This window comes from Saccostrea cucullata, unplaced genomic scaffold, assembly GCF_032062105.1.
Source record: "Saccostrea cucullata isolate Sc308-1 unplaced genomic scaffold, CSIRO_AGI_Scuc_v1 ctg1260, whole genome shotgun sequence".
Taxonomy (NCBI): domain Eukaryota; kingdom Metazoa; phylum Mollusca; class Bivalvia; order Ostreida; family Ostreidae; genus Saccostrea; species Saccostrea cuccullata.
This window is the reverse complement of record NW_026928677.1, coordinates 324,092-347,064: the sequence shown is the minus strand read 5'-3', so window position 1 is coordinate 347,064 and position 22,973 is coordinate 324,092. Positions and strand designations below refer to the sequence as shown.

The following is a 22,973-nucleotide window of genomic DNA, read 5'->3' as shown; positions in this document are numbered from 1 at the left end:
AATACATATACATGTAGGTACTGGTTAAGCGTTTGTTTTGTGGAGGTAAGTTTGCTGATATGGCGAAAGGGAAAAAACAGTACTTCGACCGGGGTTTATCCTCGGATACGACCTTACTACATTAACATAAGTATTCATTTCAGTCACTTGCAAGCAATCGTAAATACTCAGTCATTTCTGTTCACGAACATAAGTTATTTCTTCCCTGGAAAATTTCCGAGTTGTTACGAATGCCTTGCGAGATAAATTCAGAGTAGGAACTTGTTTGGATTTGTACACATGGTCAGCGGTCTATCCCCTTGTGAAGGATCCTTTCAAACACCAATTTTTCAGAGATTAAAGCATACTTATGTTCATGATGTAGAAAAAAAGATGAAATGGTGTCGTTGAATATATTCTTTGAAAATGTACAACTTACTCTATCATTTCAATATTGGTCTACATATACATATAGAAAAAAAAATGTCGTTTTTTTCCGGTTCCCAACAGACTTATTGCTATTTTACAATGTATACGATCCTATAGATGCTAAAATGGGGGGGGGGGGGGCACTGAAAACCTTAAATACATGTAAAAAAAATTATTTCTAACGAATACAATAGGGTTATTTAGTAACAATAACGTTCCAAATTTCAATAACGTTATGCGACGTAATTCAACGTTTAATAGCGTTATCTTTTTAAAATTGCATTGCTTTCAGTTTGAGTTTTAATTAGAATTTAGAAGGTATTCAATAAAAAATTTGGTATCAAAATATTCAGTAAAGCTAGCTCTTTCAGATTCGGTGAAAAAACGATTTTCGAAAATTTTGTCACGAAGGTCCCTTTTCGCTTGACGCAACTCAATTGATTTTTAAAAATGATGGAAATTCATCTTTTTTTAGTAAAATGATGAAAAACAGTCATTTCTATTTTGAAATTTATTTTAGAAATAGAGTTATCTCTGATATTAAAAAATGACTGTTTTTCATCATTTTTTATCAAATTGTTATAAGGTCTATGGCGTGGGCGCACTTAATTATCTCATTAGTTTTACAGGGCGCACTAAATTATTTTGGTTTCAATTACTTGTCAAGATGTTTCTCTACACAAGGGTCTATGGCAGGATAGTGTACTATCTAATTACTGTAGTAAATGGGATGGGAAAATTGACTTGATAATGGAAATATGATGAAAAGACGTCATATTTACAAAAAATCAGAAAATTGTGTACATTATATACTTAGAAGAAATGACCATTATCCGTCATTTTCAAAAATGACTGATTTCAATACCACCCCTGGGCCCTGTCTGATAATGTGGGTCCAAATTACTGCGTCAAAAAATTCTATTGAATGATTGTGCAGTAGTCCGAATTTTTCTCTTCGCACAGGCATTGCTTTAAGAGCTCGCAGTTACAAGCATAGGGCTCACTATAAATAGCAATTAATGTTATATGACTAGGGACAGGCTCTCACCACAGTTAAAATGTCTCCAATTACATGTATGTTGCCTGCAATTTAAACAAATAATTGCAGAATTTCTAAAAAAAAAAAAAGAATTCTGAAACTATTTACTGCATAAGTCCTACCATATTCATGATATTACGACAATTAAGGGTGCAACGATACGGCTATCCCACGATACGATAGTACAGTACCCGCATCGTGATTCTTTACAAATTTATCGTGTCCTATCGTGCATGTTTCCTATCGTATCGTGCGTGTATCCTATCGTATCGTGCGTGTATCTTATCGTATCCTATCGTATCAAGTTTTCCATTTGTCGTGTTTTGCGCTTTCTATCGTGTTTTCCGTTTATCGTGTTCTACGTTTATCGTGCCAATTCGGAAACCCTCGCTTGTTATCTTTACTATAGAAAGAAACTACCGAGGTATTCCCTTATACTGACTATTGTTACAAGTATGCAAGAGGGCATGCATGGCTTCATTATTCAGCCATAATTTTTTTTTTAAATGAATGATTTTTGATGAAACAGATTTAACTATTTATAACTGTATAAAATTTTCAATTATTTTCCAGCTGGAAGATAAAGGCCAAACTTTCCTTCACAAATGAAAAGGCAAAAGTGGTCCCTTTCACAAGTGGCAGTGGAAAAATATGCAGGGTAGTTTTAGAGGACAAAACTTCAAAAATTGCAGGCATTGCCTTCGGCGGTCTGGCAGAATATGTTGCATCAAAAGTGACACATAATAGGGTAAATAATTGCAATACAATTGATGTCATACTCAATAACACTTATTTTTCAATTACTTAAATACTTTTATTTTTACCATAAGATATTAAAAAAGCATGATCCTAAACCTGTATAAAAGTTAATTTTACAGAATTTAACAGCTGAAATTGCTATGTTAAACTTAAACTATACAATGACATTTGTATTACATGTATAGTTAAACATGTGATGATTATGGCAAACAGGTCTATAATGAATGATTGACATTAAAGCAGGGGGTAAGTGAACTTATTTTCATTACCCCTAAGGTTTTTTAACATATTGTAAATATAATTGAAAGCTTATATAACAAGATTTATGTCGAGTAGAATTACATGTCCTTGGCACTTTGTTTATAGAATGTTTTACTATATGTATTGGTGAATTACCGTATAATACCTATTATTCTACCACGGTTATTGAAATCTTCAAAGGAAGCCGCGGGACATTATTCTCCAATAGACCATGAACGTCATCAAAAAATTATCAGATCAGAAACACGTATCAAATCTGAACAATTCAAATGCATGTTTGGCTGTAGAATGAAATACTTGATAAGAGCGCATCGATGTGTCATCTTTTGCAGTATAAACACTGTAAATTGCATCAAGTTGCTGATGAATGTCGGTTTTTATAGCTAAGCGGGGCTATTCCTTGGACCTCCCTACACATTAAACAATTTTAGCAGTAAAACAAGAACATGATTTTGTTTTTGTATATTCATTTTAACTGATCAATACATATTACGAACAAATTTGTAATTAAACAAGACTGTTTTTAATGCAAGGAAAGCTCCAATATCTGCATTCCATATATAGGTAAATCAACAAAATTTCTCACTGGTGTTAAATAGAACAGCGTAATCGAGACATGGTGACCTAATTTGTTTCTCTATAGAGGAAACAATCGGCCGTATTTATCGTCCATGGTAGAATAGAAATAAAGTCCTTGTTGTCGTGAATGATGCAGAATAACCTCCTTGGTCTCGAAATGTTGTTTGAAATTTAAAGCCTCGGCTAACGCCTCGGCTTTTATATTTCAAACAACATTTCTTGACCTTGGAGGTTAATTCTGCAACATTCACGAAAACGCGGACTTTATTTCTTAAACCAACCCGGGCGCTTAGAAAACTGCAAAAAGGGGGAAGGGTATTTTGGTATTGTCATTATAAATTATGCAATGTCATATTTTAACTTGAAAAAATCTTTGAAAAAAAAAATTCAAAGAACAACTAAAATAATGTTTAACTTTACTTTCAGCATGTTAAGTGAAGATATCATAATTTTACCCTAAATTATATTGAATGATTCATTTTTCCACTGAGAAATTGGATAATAGACAGGTTTTATTATTATTTTCTTCAAATTGTGGCAGACTTATGAAACGATTCTATTTTATTTTAATCACTGTAGACATGGTACAGGGGGCCCTTGTTTTTTGACAATAGAAAGAGTACTGGGTGAGGGTGGGGGTTGAGGTGGGGGTTGAGGTGGTGGTGGGGGGCTTATAGGGTCAGGGGCGGCTAATTAGGATTTTACAGTATAGATTTTAATTCCTAACTAAGCACATAATTTGTTAAATTTGTCAAATTGATAATTACATATTTTAAAACCACCTGGAATGAAAAACACTTTGTTGCCAGAATCAATTCTTTATGATTGTGTTTGCTATACTTATAAGCCTTCTTTTACTGTTTGAAAAATCATTCACTTTTCAATTAGAAAATGTATCAATTAACTTTCAACCTTCCCCATATATATAATTGGCATACCTTTATTTGAGTTTAAGGCCAAAAATAAAAATAGTCTTGTTTCATGCTACCCGACCTACCTTATTTTTTTGCACCCGACACTAAAGATTTTTATACGCCCATCTTAAGACGGGACATATTATGTTATAGGCTTCATGTCCGTCTGTCTGTCCAGCTGTTCTTACGAGAGGTACATTGTGGGGTAAAATTAACGTATTTTCCAGCAGTGTGGGGTTTTTTGGGTACTGTGGGGTTAACCCCATAATGAAGAGGTCTAATTACGTTCAAAATTACTCTATGAGGTCGAAAAACCTAAAATTAGATTTAACCTCACAAAGACTTTGTCCAAATTTTGGACATGTCCTTAGCCCAAAACGCTCAGACATTCAGAAATCTGCTGTTTAGAGGAGTTCGGTAATTGAATCGAGGAGTTCCGAATACCTGAGCATGCGCATATATTTAAAACTAACTGCGCATGCGCAGAATACGGAAGTAGCTGTGCGGACATTTTGTATTAGCAGTGAGGAAATTCGGAAACACAAAAAGCAAATGCAGTAAGTCTTACTATTTTGTTGCACCACATTGAAAAAAAGCTTTGTAAGTTGTTTGATATGATTCATACGTACATTATGCAGTTGTAGAATTTATTTAAAGTCAAGGAAAGGACACTTGTAGTCCACATAAACACATACCGATTGAAAACGGGCTTTTGTGAAAAAAAAATTATAATGAATGCACTGATAGTTCTTTTTTTAATCAGAGGTCTGCAATGAAAATCGACCGATACCCGGGGGTCGGGCTAGTGGTTTTCTGCAAGAGGGTCGTCCCGTTGGCCAGTAAAAAATGATTATATTATTTATACACGTGCAATACATGCAAAGCACACCTGGTACGTATTTTCACTCGTTTTTTGCAACAAAAATCCAAACCATTTAAATTTTCCATATAACATGCTCCAACTGTCAATAAATCTCCATAATTTAATCCGTGTTGGAGTACTACTTGGCTTATTTACTTCAAAAAACGATCGTGTTTTTTTCTTAATTCGAATTTTCTCTATATCTATGGTAATTACATGCAGATATCTCATAACATAAATACATGTGATTTTTCCGATGGGAGACAAAATCTCTGGATTTTTCATGCCTCTTCCGCCCCTTCCGATTAATTTTTAAATCATCCGTGTTTAAATTTTTTTCAAATTGAATATTTTTGGCTTTAATTTTATCCTGTTTCGTAGTATAATTGCTCTCTCTCTCTCTCTCTCTCTCTCAATTCATTCTAGATACGTACCAATTGTTTATCTACTCTTCACACATTTGTTTACATGTACTTGTAATCGTACCTTAATCTATAGAGAAAAAATCAGAATGGAAAAATGGAATTAATGTCACTGCAATAAATTTTCGCAGCAAGTAGGCTTCGAAGGAATCAACATGGGGTTGTATAATAAGGTTGTAAAATTTAGTGGTATATCAATTTGATAAATGACAATCAATGTTTATAAATGAGTGTAGGACATTTTAATCAGTTGTTAAAATACCCAATATGTCACATTGCTTACACAGTCGCTTGTGTAATTATGTGCCGGATAAAAAATTCACCTATTAAAGAAATTAAACAAATTACCTTTAGATACGTATATATAACTCTCTTTGTGTTAATTAATGGAAAAATATAATTGTCCTGTAAGATCAATTTGTACTTATTTTTCAAGATCGACCATTGAAAATTTAAAAGAATTAAATCACAATTAATAGTTTTTCTATAGCTAAACTTAAAGAAATTCATGCTTAAAGCTTCATTTTGTAATTTACAATATTAATTCATCATTACTTTGAATATTTACAGTGAGAGTATGTAACTTAGCTAATACAGGTCTATCAGTATTTTCACACCTGTTAGATTTTGATTCCGTGTAGAAGCTCTAATTGCAACTCTTGTCAAAACAAATGATTTGTATAGCATGATTATCTCGTGAATTTCACCATCAGGAGACGATCGATAGGGATTAGTTACGCTCTGGTGCACTTGACGCCTGTGTTGTAGTAGAATGATTTTAAACTGCGTTAATACAAATCTTTGGTCAATTGAATAATTTTTTGTGTGTGTCTGTATGTTAGATAGAAATTCTGACAGCTTTATAAAAATAATATTAAAAATTTACCAGACTTTAAAAACTTCAGCAAAGTAGTTGATCGAGGATTAATTGAAAGGGGGGGGGGGGGGTACACTGCTGATCATTACCTGAACATATTATAGTGAAGTTTTTAAATGAATTTTATTGACACTTACTGAAATAAATTTTTATACTTTATTTAATTCACCATTAAACTGTCTTTTAATTAAAGCTTTTATATTTTTTCTTATTTAAAAAAAAAATAGATAGTAGTAAGGCACATGTATTTCTTCTTGAATGATTTGAATGTTACAAAAGAACACTCAGAGTTCCCGAAACTAGTCAAAAATATGTCGGACAATTGTCTTGTAAATATTCAAAATTCACCGGACAGTTGTAAAATTTACCGGACATTAATTTTTTGTATGTAAATTTAACATATAATAGGATTGGAAATTGTAACAATATAATAAATGATATGTGTAAATAAAAAGATGGCAGATTTAAAAAAAAAAATTATTGAAATATTTTGTATATGGCCTTTGTATGCAGGATTTGACGTCGCCGAAGGCGTGTGATGACCAACGCTTAATTCATGTATAAATTTATTATGTCCTTTCTGACAGATTTTTAAAATGTTTTTAAAAATAAAATCTGCAACACGACAGCTCTTGGTTGATTGTTTGGAAAATATGTTGTTTTTCAGGCTTTGTTCTTTTGGATTTTTGTATTTTATGTGCCAGGAAAAATATTACGTAAAATATCAAACTCGTTTTAAAAAGCCTGGTAAAACATCCGATATTTCTGACTAGTTAAAATTTATTATACAACCTCCATACAGTTAAAAATATGTACTAATGATAAAAAGATATGCAAATTTATCATGAAAATGATGATTTTAAGTGAATTTGTTGTCGTTTTACTACATTCAAGTCAATCCGCTATTTTTAGAAAAGGGGAAAAACGCGCTTGTATTTTAAATGCTATCAAATACATTAAAAAAAAATTCCAGAAGTTGGTATAATATTATCATGCTAATAGATTAAATTATAGAGAAAATAATAAATGGTAACAAATTGTCTGTAATCAAGCAGAAATAGCAGGCACTCTTGCAACCCTGCAAATTTGTCCTTCAAAACGAAAGTAGATTGTCACATTTATTTTTTACTGTCAGAACTACAGAGTGCATATATTTATCATGGAAAATATTTGTTGACAGGGGTTTTAAAACTGTTTTTCCTCCCAGACTTATGGAAATTATTATTTTAATATGTAGCTTTTTATAGTAGACAATCAACGTCTACATTTTATTTAAACAAGATCTGGCGATGCCCTGACGTTTTTTTTTTCATTCCTTTAGTTTTTCATTTGTTTATTGTCAGGACAATTGAATTAAATGATTTTGTTAAGATTATATGTAAAGGTTATACAGTCTGTAAAAAAAAAAAAAAAAACCATCGGACATTTTGACCAATAAAATTAAGATTTTACCGGTCCCATTCAAAGTTCACCGGGGATCCCCGGTGGACCGGTGCGTTTCTGGAACTCTGAACACTTATGAACAAAACCTTAAAAATTTAATTTGGAATTCTTTAATTTCATATTTTTTAAATAGGCATGGATTAATATATATATACACACATACAAAGGTTTTGTGAAATTGACATGTTTAATTAAATCAACTGTAGTGGTTATTGCTGTTTATTTATTGATTGACTGGCTACTTCTTGGGCAAACTGGAATAAGAGGCCACCTGTCTTAAGTGGCTAGTTTCTGGACTTCCCAAAGCTTAAAACAAGTTTGACTGTACTTTTTCACCTTTTACCAATATAAGAAAGTAGTTCACAGTACATGACAACTATGCTTTAAATAAATTTCGATGAATTTTAATTAGTAACTCGGAATTTTTGTGATATAAATAAACATTTGCTTCTGTATTCCTTTGTAGAGTTCAGATACTGAAAGTGAACATCAGTGGAACTTTGATGATCTAGGCCGCTCTATTTTTGCAGCAACACCAGCAGGCGTCGGACATTCATAAAGTTGAAAGAACAAACCTATGACTTTCAAGAACACACAATTTGTGATCTGAATATAGTTCACAAATTTAAGGAAAGCAACTATCAAAGACATCCAGATTGATGGTTAGTACATGTTATAAGTGCCCATAAAATCAAGACAACAATATTATTTTACAATAAATTAAAACATAACCTGTAAAAAAAAATTGAACATTATCATTTACAAACATATTTTACTGTATTTTTTTTTTGACAGGTATACATGAAGTATGAATGAAAGACTTTTCAGAAGAACAAGCACAATCCCGATTCATTCTTGCCATTGTCTGCTCCAGACGGCGACATTTAGGACCTGACTTACTTTTCAGAAAAAGAAGATGAATCGATTTTTGATAGTTGATCTTAAAAAGATAACATTTTCAGGGGTCGTGGATTGAATGACATTTTCTTGCAATCTCCCATGCAGAGTTGTCGTTCGTTCCTCTCTCAGACACCTCTGCAATGGGCTCACGTCAAGATTTTTGACATAACGTATAAAACGTGATATTTGAAGAATTGTTTCAATTCAAATCAATAGTTCTGGATTGATTTAGTAAATGTCTATCTCAAAATTCAGACATAAACATAGAAATTGAATTGTAATGAATTAAAACAAACGCACTATTTCTCGTGTTTAAAACTGTGTATACGCGAGCCAACGACAGAGGTGAATGTATAAGCCGATGGTAGAGAGTGATTTTCTTGATGGGCAACTAGTTTCAAGTATTTGGATGTCTATTCTCAAGTTACTGCAAACCTTAAATTAACTTCTCGATTATTAGTTAAATGTGAGACCGTTTCTCACTTGAAGTAATCATTTTTTGAATTGAGCTATGTAATCTCTGATTACTTATGTTTATGAGTAGTGTTCAGCTTTCAGACAAAAGGATCTTTTATGAACATATTGCATTCGTCATGGTAAATTTCTATACATTAAGTAACAGTTATAGTTTTCGTCTTTTTTAATTAGCGATCTCATTTTAAATGTGAGAAATAATTATTAAACTGAAATGTACATTTATGTTGTTTGATTTTTATTTTTTTGAAAATTGTAAATCAATTGCATGTTGTTGTTTTTTTTCATTTTATTTTAGGGGATGGGAGTGGGGGTGCAGCTGTAAGTTTGAGTATATTTTCCAAAAGGATGTACATCGTTATTTTTGTTTAAATATCAATTTTAAATTGCAAAATGATGAGATATTAGACTACACATTTTTTCTTAAAACTTCATTTAAATTAATATATTTGTTTAAAATAAGTAGCAACACCATGCAAGTTTTAGAGTTATTTGACAACTCACTATATACTTGTTTTTTTTTTACATTTATGAAGATTGTCTCAAATTTTGAGGGTTTTTTCTGTGTTCTGCATTTATTGACATGTTTCGTATCTGTGTTCATCTTGTCGAGTAACTGAAAAGTTTGATTAATTTTTTTTTAAAAAAATCAGGATCATCTCTTTTATTTATTATTATTAATTTACAAAGAAATTATGAATGCTTTTGATGCATAATGTACACTTCAAATTCATGCACCAGCAGATTCAAAGAAAAAATTCTCATTAGAAATAAGCAGTTAAGATAAAGAGATTATCCAATTAAAAATAGTTTGAAAAATATTTAAAACAAATTTTCAAGTATGTTATCAAAATAGGAAAAAGTATTATGAGTATAGTTTGGTATTTTTAATAGTAAAAAAAAAAGGATATGACGTACTGGCAATTGCATCATCTCACTCAGGGTCTTTCCATCAGAGTTCGGAAAAACAACCTCGAATGTATTAACATCACCTGATGTTAAAGGTTATGCTTTTCTTGTTTTTTTCAAATATAGGATAGAGGAAGTAAGAAGTCCCTTTTATAGTAAGTTTTATGTAATATCATAGCATTGAATAAAATTAAACTCCATATTCCACAGATAAAAGGTCTTCATGCATTCATTTCGAAGATCATGAAAAGGGGGGGGGGTTGTTGCCATGGCGTCTAACTAATACATTCGAGGTCATTTGTCAGCTAGTCAGAAAGGCTCGAGAAGTTGCGACTGAACATAGTGGGGCTTCTTGTTATTTTATTACCAGTCCGTGGTAGAGTTTTTTGATATTAGAACATACTTGGGTTTTCAAACACTTAAATTCATATGGTTACTGGTATCTGTTACATGAGAATACAGCGGGGTTGTTTGTTTAACACTCTGAGGTTATTAAGATGTCTAATATTTTCTATCGGAACATATTGTGGTTCTTGTCTAACACTTTGTGGGGTTAATGTTATCTTTTATCTATATAAGAACATAATGGGGTTGTTACACATTATGGGGTTAGTGTTGTCTATTATCTTTATAAGAGTACTTAGTGGGGTTGTTGTCCTAACACTTTATGGGGTTTGTGTTGTCTATTATCTTTATGAGAGTACATAGTGGGGTTGCTGTCCAAACACTTTATGGGGTTAGTGTTGTCTATTATCTTTATAAAAATACATAGTGGGGTTGTTGTCCAAACACTTTATGGGGTTAGTGTTGTCTATTATCTTTATAAGAGTACATAGTGGGATTGCTGTCCAAACACTTTATGGGGTTAGTGTTATCTATTATCTTTATGAGAGTACATAGTGGGGTTGCTGTCCAAACACTTTATGGGGTTAGTGTTGTCTATTATCTTTATGATAGTACATAGTGGGGTTGCTGTCCAAACACTTTATGAGGTTAGTGTTGTCTATTATCTTTATGAGAGTACATAGTGGGGTTGTTGTCCAAACACTTTATGGGGTTAGTGTTGTCTATTATCTTTATGAGTGTACATAGTGGGGCTGTTGTCCAAACACTTTATGGGGTTAGTGTTGTCTATTATCTATATAAGAACATAGTGGGGTTGCTGTACAAACACATTATGGGGTTAGTGTTGTCTATTATCTTTATAAGAATACATAGTGGGGTTGTTGTCCAAACACTTAATGGGGTTAGTGTTGTCTATTATCTTTATAAGAGTACATAGTGGGGTTGCTGTCCAAACACTTTATGGGGTTAGTGTTGTCTATTATCTTTATAAGAGAGTACATAGTGGGGTTCCTGTCCAAACACTTAATGGGGTTAGTGTTGTCTATTATCTTTATAAGAGTACATACTGGGGTTGTTTGTCTTATAATTTATGGGGTTAGTGTTGTCTGTTATATCTATATAGCATATTTGGGTTGTTTGTTTAACACTTTCTGGGATATTCTTGTCTATCATCTTCATGTGAAAACATGATGGGTTAATTTACTTTGATGCAACAGTTATCCTCAAATAAAAACATTTTTTTGCATTGTTACTGCTAGGCAGTAGTTGAAAAAAAGTTATTGCAATATCCGTTCTAAGTTCTTCAGATAAACAGTAACAATTTTAAGTACTTATAATTAGTTGCCCGTAAAGTTGACTTGATATTAAATAATTTATTTTTAACCCCACAAATATAGATCTTTAACCCCACAAATATAGATCTTTAACCCCACAAATATAGACCTTTAACCCCACAATATACCATTTGTTTGAATTCCTAATGAAACCTCTCATGTCACCACTGTACTATTAATAACCCCACAAAGCAAAATTATAACCCCACACCTTCCGTAAAATGCACAATGTACCTCTCAACTGTATAGCTGTCCGTCCATCCTTCTGTTAGCTTTTCTAATGTCCGGCTCATAACTTGAATACTATAAGGCCTAGAGTTATCAAACTTTGTCAGCTGATACATCTTGGGTAAAAGGTGTGTTGCGCACAAAAAGTAGGTCGCTCTGACCTATCATTAAAAAGCTATAGCCAAATATGGAAAAATCCTGACCGGTCCATAACTTGAAAACTATTAGACTTTAATAGAATCATCAAACTTGGCCACTTCATGCATCTTAAGTAGAGGTAGAATCATCAAACTTGGCCACTTTATGCATCTTAAGTAGAGGGTGTGTCGCGACCTATTTCAAGGTCACTGTGACCTTTAATTTAAGTGAAATTTTAAAAAAAAATGTCTTTTTTTCTCTTCATTTACACACTTTAAAAAATGTAAAAGTATTGCACTATCCTTATTAGAAAAATGTTAAATCAAGAAAAATACTTATTTTTTTAGCATATACTTGACAGCAATCTATATCAAATGTAATGTATGATAAAGAAATTCCACCACTCCTATGAGTTTAATTATCATTAGACAAGCACTGGTCAAGTAGAATTTTGATAACAGAAAAATGCATGTCAAATTAGAGAGAGAAATTAATGAGTTTAGTGTGAGGAAGAGCATCGGTGCTATCTATATCCCTTGAGTATTAGCAGGGCTTGACATTAACTTTTTTTCCAACTTGTCCATTCGGACAAGTTACCAAGACATTTACTTGTCCAAATTTCAACTTCACTTGTCCAAAAATTTTCTATAAAGTTCAACAGTTTCAACTTGAAAATCAAAATTAAGTCCATTTATTTACACATGTCATGCGCTTGATTGATTCTTGATGTTATTGATAAATACAACAGAAACATAAAAAGATATTTAATTTAGGCTTTCTGTCCAGACAATAACATAAACTGTCAATATTAACATTTCGTATCCTCCATGACTTTTCAGTAAGTATGCAATTAATGAATTTCGATCCCGATCGAATGTGAACTCAATATGAATATAGCGATACGTATCGGGATCGAAGTTTGGATTTTCAAGTTTCAAGAAATTACCGATTTAGCTTTCAACAGTCGTTCTTTTCATTATTTTGAGACCCCTTTACATTAAAATGCACTTGTCCAATCGGACAAGTGCCCAGCAATATTCACTTGTCCGAAATTTTTTTTCATTGGTACTGGACAAGCGTTAATGTCAAGCCCTGATTAGACCAAATGGGTAATCCTGTTGGATTAAAATGGCTCTTGTTGGCTAGCATAAGTTTTAAAATGAATTTGATGAGAAGTAAATAAAAATAATTTGATTTTGCATAATAAACTGTTTTGATCTTACATACTATTATGAACTTTAAAAAACTAATTTTATGGGGGTGGGGTGGAATCAGCATGTCCATATGAATTGCATATTAAAATCTGTCTGCCATTAAATGTAATTTAAATCATTGAGGTTTTATATGTTTTAAAAAAGCTTTATGGAAGATAGTGCAGATCCAATAATCTCTTGGGAGTAATTAGTAGACAAGCATCCAGTTAAAAGTTAATTTAATGTGTTCAATGTAGCAAGGCTATAGCTGTCTCAATTATTTCTTCAGAGCATTATCTTAAAGTTCATACGAAACAGTTCATAACACTAGGATTTACTTTTTAAACATATAGATTGGTATGAAAGAATGTTAAATTACGTTTGGTAAATTTTTTTTGCTTTTGCTTAACGGAAAAATGAAGGCCTAAACTTGCCCACTTGATAAATTTGTTACCCGCTTATTGTTCTTGATTTTGTGTTTGCATGACGTCATAACGACCCATTGATGTAAACAACTCGTAAGATCTAGTGTAATTTTACTGTACTTTATTAAGTTCATTTTAGTCTTCTTTGTGGATATAAATGTGATTATGTTTTTAGATGAGCTATCTGATTCTAAAGAACAGTTTACTCTATTTAAACTATGATTAATTGGCAACAGCAACTGAAAACGAGAGCTATTAATAGTAAGACGATCCTGGTGAAAACCCTGATGAAATAATGATTTTTCACTCCAACCAAGATTAATTATTTTAAATCAATACCTTAAAGACAACAATCTCCTTGCTTTCTTTTTTTATACGTATATGATACATGATGTACCCCCTCCCCTTTCCCTAAATAAATACAGGGATATTGAAGTTTATGATAAACATTGATCTATAATACATCGGTGTATTTGAATGCATACTTCTGCAATCTGAAACACAAGAACTCATGATATAGAGAAAAAGGAAGTTTATGATATCATCGTATTTTTTCTGTCACAAGAAACGTGATTTTAAAAACCTACAAGCATTACAAGTATGCACCTGAATATACATGTACTGTGATGTTACGGTACTGATACTTCTATTTACCAGTTTGATTGAGTAACTGCAGTTTTGAAATACTCATATGCGTGCATACGATGATCCATTGAAAAGAACCAATGCCCCCAATGCACATTGTTTGCGAGACTGAACCTAAGCAATTTTAAGAATCAAATATCTTTTACAGTTAAAGATTCTTCATCACAGGACTTAATCTATGTTAAAAAAAACTAATACAACTTTAGAAAATTTGTATCAGTAAATACATACAGAAACGTAGGATTACATATAAAGATAGAATTGCGTTTAAAGTCCGAGGCTAATTTTTTTTTTAAACTATTACGATATTTGAAAAGGCACATAGTACATGTACAGTGTCATGTGTAAATGTACCAACTTTGGTAAAAAAAAAAATACGGGATGAGAAAGAGTCAATGAGAAAAGGAAAGAGTATGGAATAACTGAGAGTCGGGAGTGCGAGGTAGAGATATCATAGAATATGTGTAATTTTATTTGCATTAACAGTTAATAAATTACATCATTTATCCTATGGTGTAGTTTAGCTTTCTCACACCTCTGTCAATCGAATCCAAATTTACTTATACAGCGTGTGCTACCGATCGATAATCGACAGTGCTAATATTTTAATCGTTCTTTAAAAAAAAATATTGGGAATTTAATAAATCATATTTTTGTGTTAGAAATTTATTCAACTGTAATGATATTTGACAGCCTCTATATTTATATATAACTCGAGCACATAAGTTCTGCTTTCTTTGGCCATCTTTCCCCCCCTCATGCTCATTATATTAGAATGTAGAAGGATGACAATTAATTACACGGAAAAAACATGCTTAAATCTTGCAAACATACAGGATGTTAAAAGACGAACAATATCTGTTTTGAAAATCCTATATTTATGCAAAATTTTAGTAAAGACAATGCTATTTCTTAAAAATTACGCTGCATAAGACACGATCGGCTATATAAATATTAGTACTGAATGTAGCGAGTGGGTCTTATTGACGTCATAAGCAAAGGGAGATAAGCCGCGCTAGTTGAAGTTCATCTTCGCAGTAAAGTATCTTTGGTCGACTCTGCTGCCTTCAACTTGCGTAAAAAATGCAAAATGTTATTTCAGTCTGATTAATGTTGCTCAGATGAACTCATTTCCGTATATAACCCAAAATACGCAGGACATTGTTTCGTATGACCTTTAACTGACAGTGTATCCTTTGGGAATTAGACAGAAGATCTGTTGGTCATTTTATATTTGATGGCCAGCCTTTAATTTTCAAAATTAATTAGGTATAAATTAAGTTGTTAAGCCTAATTTGATAATGTTTAATATGATAGGCATTTTGCAAGGTCTAACACAACCAGTATAGAAATCTATGAATGATGCAATACATGTATATGTTATAATTAATGCTTACACCAAAGGAGATGGATAAACAAATTTTTAAGGAGTTCAAAAATCATGGAAATCTAAAATCAAGGTTGTCATGATTTTCTTGCACTTTTGATCGTTTAAGATAATTGTAATTTTTTGACAGGCGTATCATGCTGTGGCTTGGCACTTTATTTTTAGTTTGGGGGAAGAAAATCATTAATTTTTGGAATTTCATGTTCCAAAACTGAAAAAATGTATATTGAAGTTGTGTTTCATAAAATTCAGTGTTTTGAATAAGGACTTTCATAAAATACCACTTGAGTTGTGCATCAAAAGACATGAAATAATTTTAAAAGGCAAAATTGAAATATGGCATTTATAATTTGATCTTGTATTAGAACATATTATCCAAAGAAACAAAAAACATAAAACATTGTAAAATAAAAAAGAAAAATAAAATAGTTTCCCTACCTACTTTGGCTACCCTTTTTTTCAGACTGGTAGCAGGAAACAAGACTATTATTTATTTGGCCTTATCATGTTTATTTAGCTTCTATGGAAAGAAAATGTGCATTTCTATTTACTTAGATTATAATCTAACTATAACTGGTACTTAAGCATTTGATCATCGATGAAGATCTAAGATCAAATTTTTTTTGACAGGAATATTATATAACAGGTGCCAAAATTAAGAATGTCTACAAAACAAACAATGTGGGACATGGATATGAGCTTCACTTTGAAGAAGGCACCGAATTTCAAGATGCATCAAATGGAAAAATCATTTGTCTTGATACAAAAACTGTCCAAAGTTGTGAAAAGAAAGACAGTAAAGCAGGGACTAGCAGTGGTACAAGCAGAAATAGAGGTGTGAATCTGAAACCCACACGTCTGATGGAGGTTCAGCAGGCCTCTCAGAATTTATCCAATGCCCAGAAATTTGGTGAGGTTTTAAAGGTGCATAGACACAGATTTGAAGTTACATTGTAACAGTTCTGTAGAATATCACAACTTATATATTGTAATAGCATTTCACACGAAAATGAAATCAATTAAAAATCTTATTTCATCTAAAAGATATTGAGACTTTAAGTTTTTGGATTTTGTTGATTGACACATACTTGCACTGTCACAAATATTGATTTAATTTTTAACACTTAGGAAAAGTGGCAATCTTGTGTCTATGTACCTTTAAATGCATCTGAAGGGGGGGGGGGCTCATAAATTTGAATTTGCTTGTAAATATACAAAAAATTTTAAACTGGTTTTCAAAATCTTCCAGATATATTGGCAATCTTGAAAAAGACTAAAAAACTAGAGCCAAAGCAAAATGGGATGATGAAGAGATTTTACAGACCCTGAGACGTGCTACTACCCCACACGCTCGCTGCACGAACGGTACACGAACGCTACACGGTTTGCACGAAACGCTGCACGGTTTACACGAAACGCTACACGGTTTGCACGAAACGCTACACGGTTTACACGAAACGCTTTGCACGAAAGGCTGCACGGTTTACACGAAAGGCTGCACGAAACGCTTTGTACACGTTTCTCACACGCTTTGTGCACGATTCTCGCACATTTTGGCCTCGGTTTGGATTTTTCTACTCGGAATATCTCGGGAATTATTACCGTTTTATCATTAATTCAATGCAAATCTTTCACAAAGCCACTTTAAGCAGCTGTTTTAAATTAAATTTCAGTACACTTGTATTATATAAACCGATAGAAATATTTAATACTCTGACAGTTGTAAGTAAATGATAAATAATTGTCAGTTCGAATTTATTTATTTATTTATCCAACTGTTTAAAAACGAAATGCCGATATCATGAATGACTGTTTAATAAAATACAATTTTTATATACAGGTATTAGTCATTCATTTCTTTATTTAATATTTTTACGAGTATAATTTAATAAATTAAACACAAATTCGATTTCTTACCGCAGGAATATAAACTCATTGATTTTTAATAATATTGAATATATTGTGTTTGATTTCCGTAGGCGGATTATTTTTCGTGATTTTGATTTTAAATTAGTAATAATATCTGCCTATATACTCTACTAACGATTATTTATAAATTTTTAAAGATTTTTTTTTATTTTACGCAAGCATTATCAATAGAAGGGAAACCGGTAAAGGGGGGGGATAATGTGCTCTATTATTCTATTCTTTTCTCTTTCTCTTTTTACATGAAGTTTATCAAATAACATCAGTATACCCATCATACTGCAAAATCCTTCATTTCAAAACAGGACTAAACGTATGTATATATGTGTACAACTATTAATAGTCTCGGCATTTGACTATACATTGTACATACAATATAGATCGATCTTTACACCGGCATTCAGGTATATTACAAGAAAACTGAAATATCTTAGATGAAACAAAAAGTACGTGATTTATAAAACAAATAATATACAATTATTCATGATTTACTCCTAAGCTTTTCTTACATGATATTCATGAAAAGACAACCAAATCAGTTCTGTTTATTTTGCTGTTTACGGCTAGAAATTCGGATTTACAAATAAAAGATGAAATCGGCTGATTTATAAGTTGTACCCATTAAATATTTATAGAACCATTTCATTTAAAAAAAAAATCCAGTCGTAATTTTCAGGTGTCATTAAGCCGTGAACTCAACATGTACATATAGCAAAACAGGTTTTCAGTTGCCACGCACTCGGAGCCCGTGACCGCTGTTGTAAATGACCTTGATCACAGTTGAAAGGCGGAAAGAAGATTCCAATACATTTTTAAGGGGAGTTTCTGCGCACACATTTAACAAAGGATTTTAAAAAAGAATAGAAAATTAAGCATTTGCTTAAACTAACATTAGATTGAAAGTTACAACAACAAAAATGAAAGACTGTACTAGTAATTTAATTTAACCCCCCCCCCCTTTCGTTTAGAAAGATGTGGTCGTCAGTGCATGTGAATTAAATTATAAAATTCATTTATTTGACAATAATGAGCAACAAGTTTTATGTATTAAAAAGTATTAAATGACACACCGTTTCAAATGTAAAGACAAGAGCGGAGTCCTGATATATTTTTGCTTTAAATTAAAAAAAAAAATAATACCGGTATTTCTTTCTTTCTTTGAGAAAAAATATGTAAGAAGCCATGATCGCGTTGATAGTATATTGAATTCAATGCCCTTAAAATTGTTGTAAATAGTTGATTAATTTGAACACATTTTCTATAGAAGGAAAAGAAATCAAACAAATATAAATTATACATTACCGTGTGATTTCATTTTGTTTTTTTTTTACTCCTATAATATCACAAGCATAACTAATTCAATAAAATACTAATAGAATTTTACATCCTGACCCATCGATAGCCATATCTAAAATGAAATGACTTCCGAATGAATCTTACACGATTCTTGCACGAAAGTCGCACGTTTCTCACACGGTTCTTACACGAAAGTCGCACGTTTCTCACACGCTTTTCGCACGCTCGCTACACGGTTTGCACGAAACGCTTTGGAGCTTACACGAAACGCTGCACGGTTTACACGAAACGCTACACGGTTTGCACGAAACGCTGCACGTTTTACACGAAACGCTACACGGTTTGCACGAAACGGAAAGCGCACGAAAGTCACACGATTTTTTGGGGTAGTAGCACGTCTCAGGGTCTGTATAGAAAAGAGATCACCCTTATAGATGAGACAGGGGAGGTAATCCTTAGCCTGGCTTCTAGCAAGAAGAAAGATGTAAGCGATTTAAAATTATTAATGTCATAATTGATCAAGACCTGTTTTTTTATGCTTTGCTGCTGTCCGTCGGTCTGTCGGTCCATTCTAAGTTTCCGTTCATTTTCCTTGCAACCGTTGCATATACTGAAATGAAATTTGGGGTATGCATACTCCACTAATAAAAGTCTTGGAATTGACCCCATGGTCAATGACCTTGTGACCTTGACTGTGACCTATATGCTAAAAATAGATTTTTTGAACTTTCTTGCCGCCGGGCACATAGTGTTTCACAAACATATCTTTTTGAACTTTATGACTTACCCTGATTAAAACATTTAATCCCATTATTTCAGACACAGAGAGGGTTAGAATCATCAAATCTTGTAAGATGCTTCATCTTGGGACCTTAAAACATATTTAAGAAAAAGTATGTCACTGTGACCTACTTGTACAATTTTGCAGGCTTTGTTTTCGAATTGTTTTATAGGCATATTTTGATTACCTTCAGACCTACGATTATCAAACTTAATCAGCGGATGCATCTTGGGACCCTGAAAAAATGTCAACCAAAATGTAGGTCACGGTGACCTACTTTTGACATTTTATGGCTATATTTAAGTATCTTTAGTATTTATTGGCTTAGAATCATCAAACTTTGTGAGTTGATGCATCTTGGGTTTTCGGAGAGTGACGACCAAAAAGTAGGTCAGGGTGACCTACTTTCGACATTTCATGGCTATATTTAGGTATTTTAAGTATTTATTGGCTAGAATCATCAAATTTTGTTAGTTGATGCATTTTGGGTTGTTGGAGAGTGCCTATCAAAAAGGAGGATATTGTGACCTACTTTTGACATTTTATGGCAATATTAAAGTGTCTCCAGTACTTATTGGCTTAGAATCATCAAACTTTGTCAGTTGATGCATCTTGGGTTTTTGAAGAGTGACGACTAAAAAGTAGGTTACGGTGACCTACTTTTGACATTTTATGGCTATATTTAAGCATATCTTGTACTTATCGGTTTAGAATCATCAAACTTTGTTATTTGATGCCTCTTAGGTTTTCAGATAATGTCGGCCGATAAGTAGGTCATGGTGAGTACTTTTGAATATCTCCGGTACTTACTGGCTTAGAACTATCAAACTTGGTCAGCAGATGCATCTTGGGCTCTGAAATATGTTTACTAAAAAGTAGGTAATTATACCTACTTTTGACATTTTATGGCTATATTTAAGTATCTCCGGTACTTATTGGCCTAGAATAATCAAACTTTGTCAGTTAATTGATGCATTTTTGGTTTTCCAAGAATGTAGACCAAAAAGTAGGTCAAGGTAACCAACTTTTGAATATCTCAAATACTTATTGACTTAGAATCTTCAAACTTAGATTGTCTATTTATGCATCTTGAGTCCTCAGAAAACTTCAATCTTAAAGTAGGTCACCTTGACCTACTCATGGTTTTTTTTATAGCTTTATTAAAATATCTTCAGTCCTAATTGGCTAAGAATCATCAAACTTTGTCAGTTAATGCAACTTGGGTCTTAGGATACTTAGTATTAGAGGCTTCAAATACAAGTGATAGGTTGTACAATTTATTTGAAGAGCGATTCAAGGCCCTTGGGCCTCTTGTTTCTCTCTGTCTGTTGTCAACTTTAACTTTTGCTATTACTTTTGAACAGTGAGAGATAAAGACTGCATATTTGTAACGCATACTCAACTTGTCATGTTCTTTCAAATGGCACCAAGGTCAATGACCTTTTGACCTTGACTGTGACCTATATGCTGAAATATCATTTTGAACTTTGTTATTGCCAAGTGCATAGTGTTTCACAAACACATCTTGTTTTCAGGTCTTATTCTGATGATTGGATGATAACAATTTTTTTTTTTTTAAGTTTGATGAGCATTCGTGGTTGAAAAGTTCAATAAGGGTGATAGTAGTTAAAGGATGTGTTTGGAAGAAGAAAGGAACCACAGGTATATTTAGATAGAATTAGATAGATATTAAAAGTAAATACAAGGCCGGAATTAAAAATATCTTTGTTTCCCCTAACCCGACCCTAAATTCTCAAGTTGGGTCGGTAGGTAGGTAAACAATTTTATTTTCTGACAGCAGCTTTGAAAATATATTCTAAAATTTAATGGAAAATTACATTTTTAGATAAGAAAAGTACAAAAGAAAGTGATTTGTGAACAAAATGCTGAGTATAACACATATGCCGTTTAAAAGCAAACTTCATGATTAATTTATTCACAACTGTAATTTAGATGAACTTTTGAAATATCTCACGCCAGAGTACATTTATATAAATCGAATAAAAAAAGACAAGATTCTCAAATACGCAAAGACTGGACATCCGAGTATATTTTTCAAACCTTTAATCACCCTCCAGTGCTAATAGACAGTCATTGTACTTTTTTGAGGGCCATTAGATTTGGAGTGGTTCTAGAGCATATTGCTTTGGAGTTAAGACGTAAGTGGCTGTATATAATTTTAAGTCGCAGGTTTAAATACCAACGAGGAACGTTGAAAACGGTCCTTCAAAAGGAACAATAAAAACTTTTGGCCAGTGTTGCAGAAGATGCTGTCTCAAAAGAGATCCCACTGCTTAATGATGTGTAGTACGTCTAAATTTGGAGCAATGGGGAAATGTTCAAATGTTGTCCCAACAAAAGGATTAAAAGCAAAGAAACAACCAATCTTCAAGGGCCTAATTAAAGAAAATGACACTAAAAGTCTCATGTAAGATAGTTCACAAAATATATTTTAAATACAAATTTTATACATTTGAAATGCATGTACATATCATCAATGCCCCCCCCCCCCCCTTCACAGTTTATGATTTCAAAACTATTTGGAAAGGGTATTTAAACAATCTTAAAATGAACCAAAGCGAATCTACTCATGATAAAAATGCTATATAAAACAATGTCATAGTCTTGAAGTATAACCCGTAAATAAAGGCATGAAAAAGTACAACTGATTTATATCTATGAATATGATGACACATTTACAAAAACTCCTATGATTCCATAATGGTATTTAGTTAACATCGGAACATAGATGAATTGGTTATTAGATCAAAACTTTAATTAAATAAAATGTAGTAAAATTGAATGATGTGTTCACTAGGTGGGTCCCTCATTTGCTCATGGGGTTGGCCTTTCCATGTACCTGAAATTCAACAGACAGATTTGCTTGTTCGTTGCTTATCGTCGCTATCTTTAGAAAATTTATTCATGCACTCACATGGAGACGCCAAGATCAGTACCTCTTAATAAATCATGGTAAATTTTATTACCAAATTGTTTCAAGAGTGAAGAGTTTTAGTTAGCTTAAGGCATAAGATTGAGACACTGCCGTTGTTTTGTAAAGAACTACTTCTATGTAATCACATCTGGGCGCTATTTTGTTTCCATCAAATGCTTGAAAATCACAGTAGAAAAATGTTGGCTATTCTAATAAATACTGATTTTTATAAAATTGTATTTTATGAAACTTGGTTGACAATAAAAAAAATTTTGAATCATGTTATTTAAAAAAATCTTTTCAGTCGGCGCGTTTTAGTTGGGTCGGTCGTGTTAGGGGAAACAAAGGTATTTTTTATTTTGGCCCAAGAGGTGTAAACTGTATCAATCATCTACTGTGTATGTAAACATAGCTTATTGTTACAATGGTTAATTAAGAAATAAACAGCAATGCTGATATGTTTTCTTGGAAATGAACTGAGTTGGTTACATGA

The 22,973-nt window shown here is 32.5% G+C and overlaps 1 protein-coding gene and 1 long non-coding RNA gene across 4 annotated transcripts; both read left to right on the top strand.

The window, feature by feature from the left end:
* Positions 1-2,020: 2,020 nt before the first annotated feature.
* Positions 2,021-17,084, top strand: LOC134278406 (uncharacterized; the record flags this gene model as incomplete). Its single annotated transcript, XM_062760717.1, has 3 exons — positions 2,021-2,195; positions 16,173-16,452; positions 16,792-17,084. Coding segments are annotated over 3 exons (535 nt in total), but the record flags the coding sequence as incomplete, so codon positions are not given.
* On the top strand, positions 4,135-8,803 carry LOC134278398 (uncharacterized). 3 transcript variants are annotated; one of them, XR_009994441.1, is made up of 4 exons: positions 4,470-4,517; positions 4,724-4,852; positions 8,031-8,226; positions 8,360-8,803. It is a non-coding gene; the product is annotated as an uncharacterized LOC134278398 (long non-coding RNA). The 3 variants fall into 3 exon arrangements; XR_009994439.1 differs by having other exon boundaries at positions 4,135-4,852; XR_009994440.1 differs by lacking the exon at positions 4,724-4,852 and having other exon boundaries at positions 4,467-4,517.
* Positions 17,085-22,973: the final 5,889 nt, after the last annotated feature.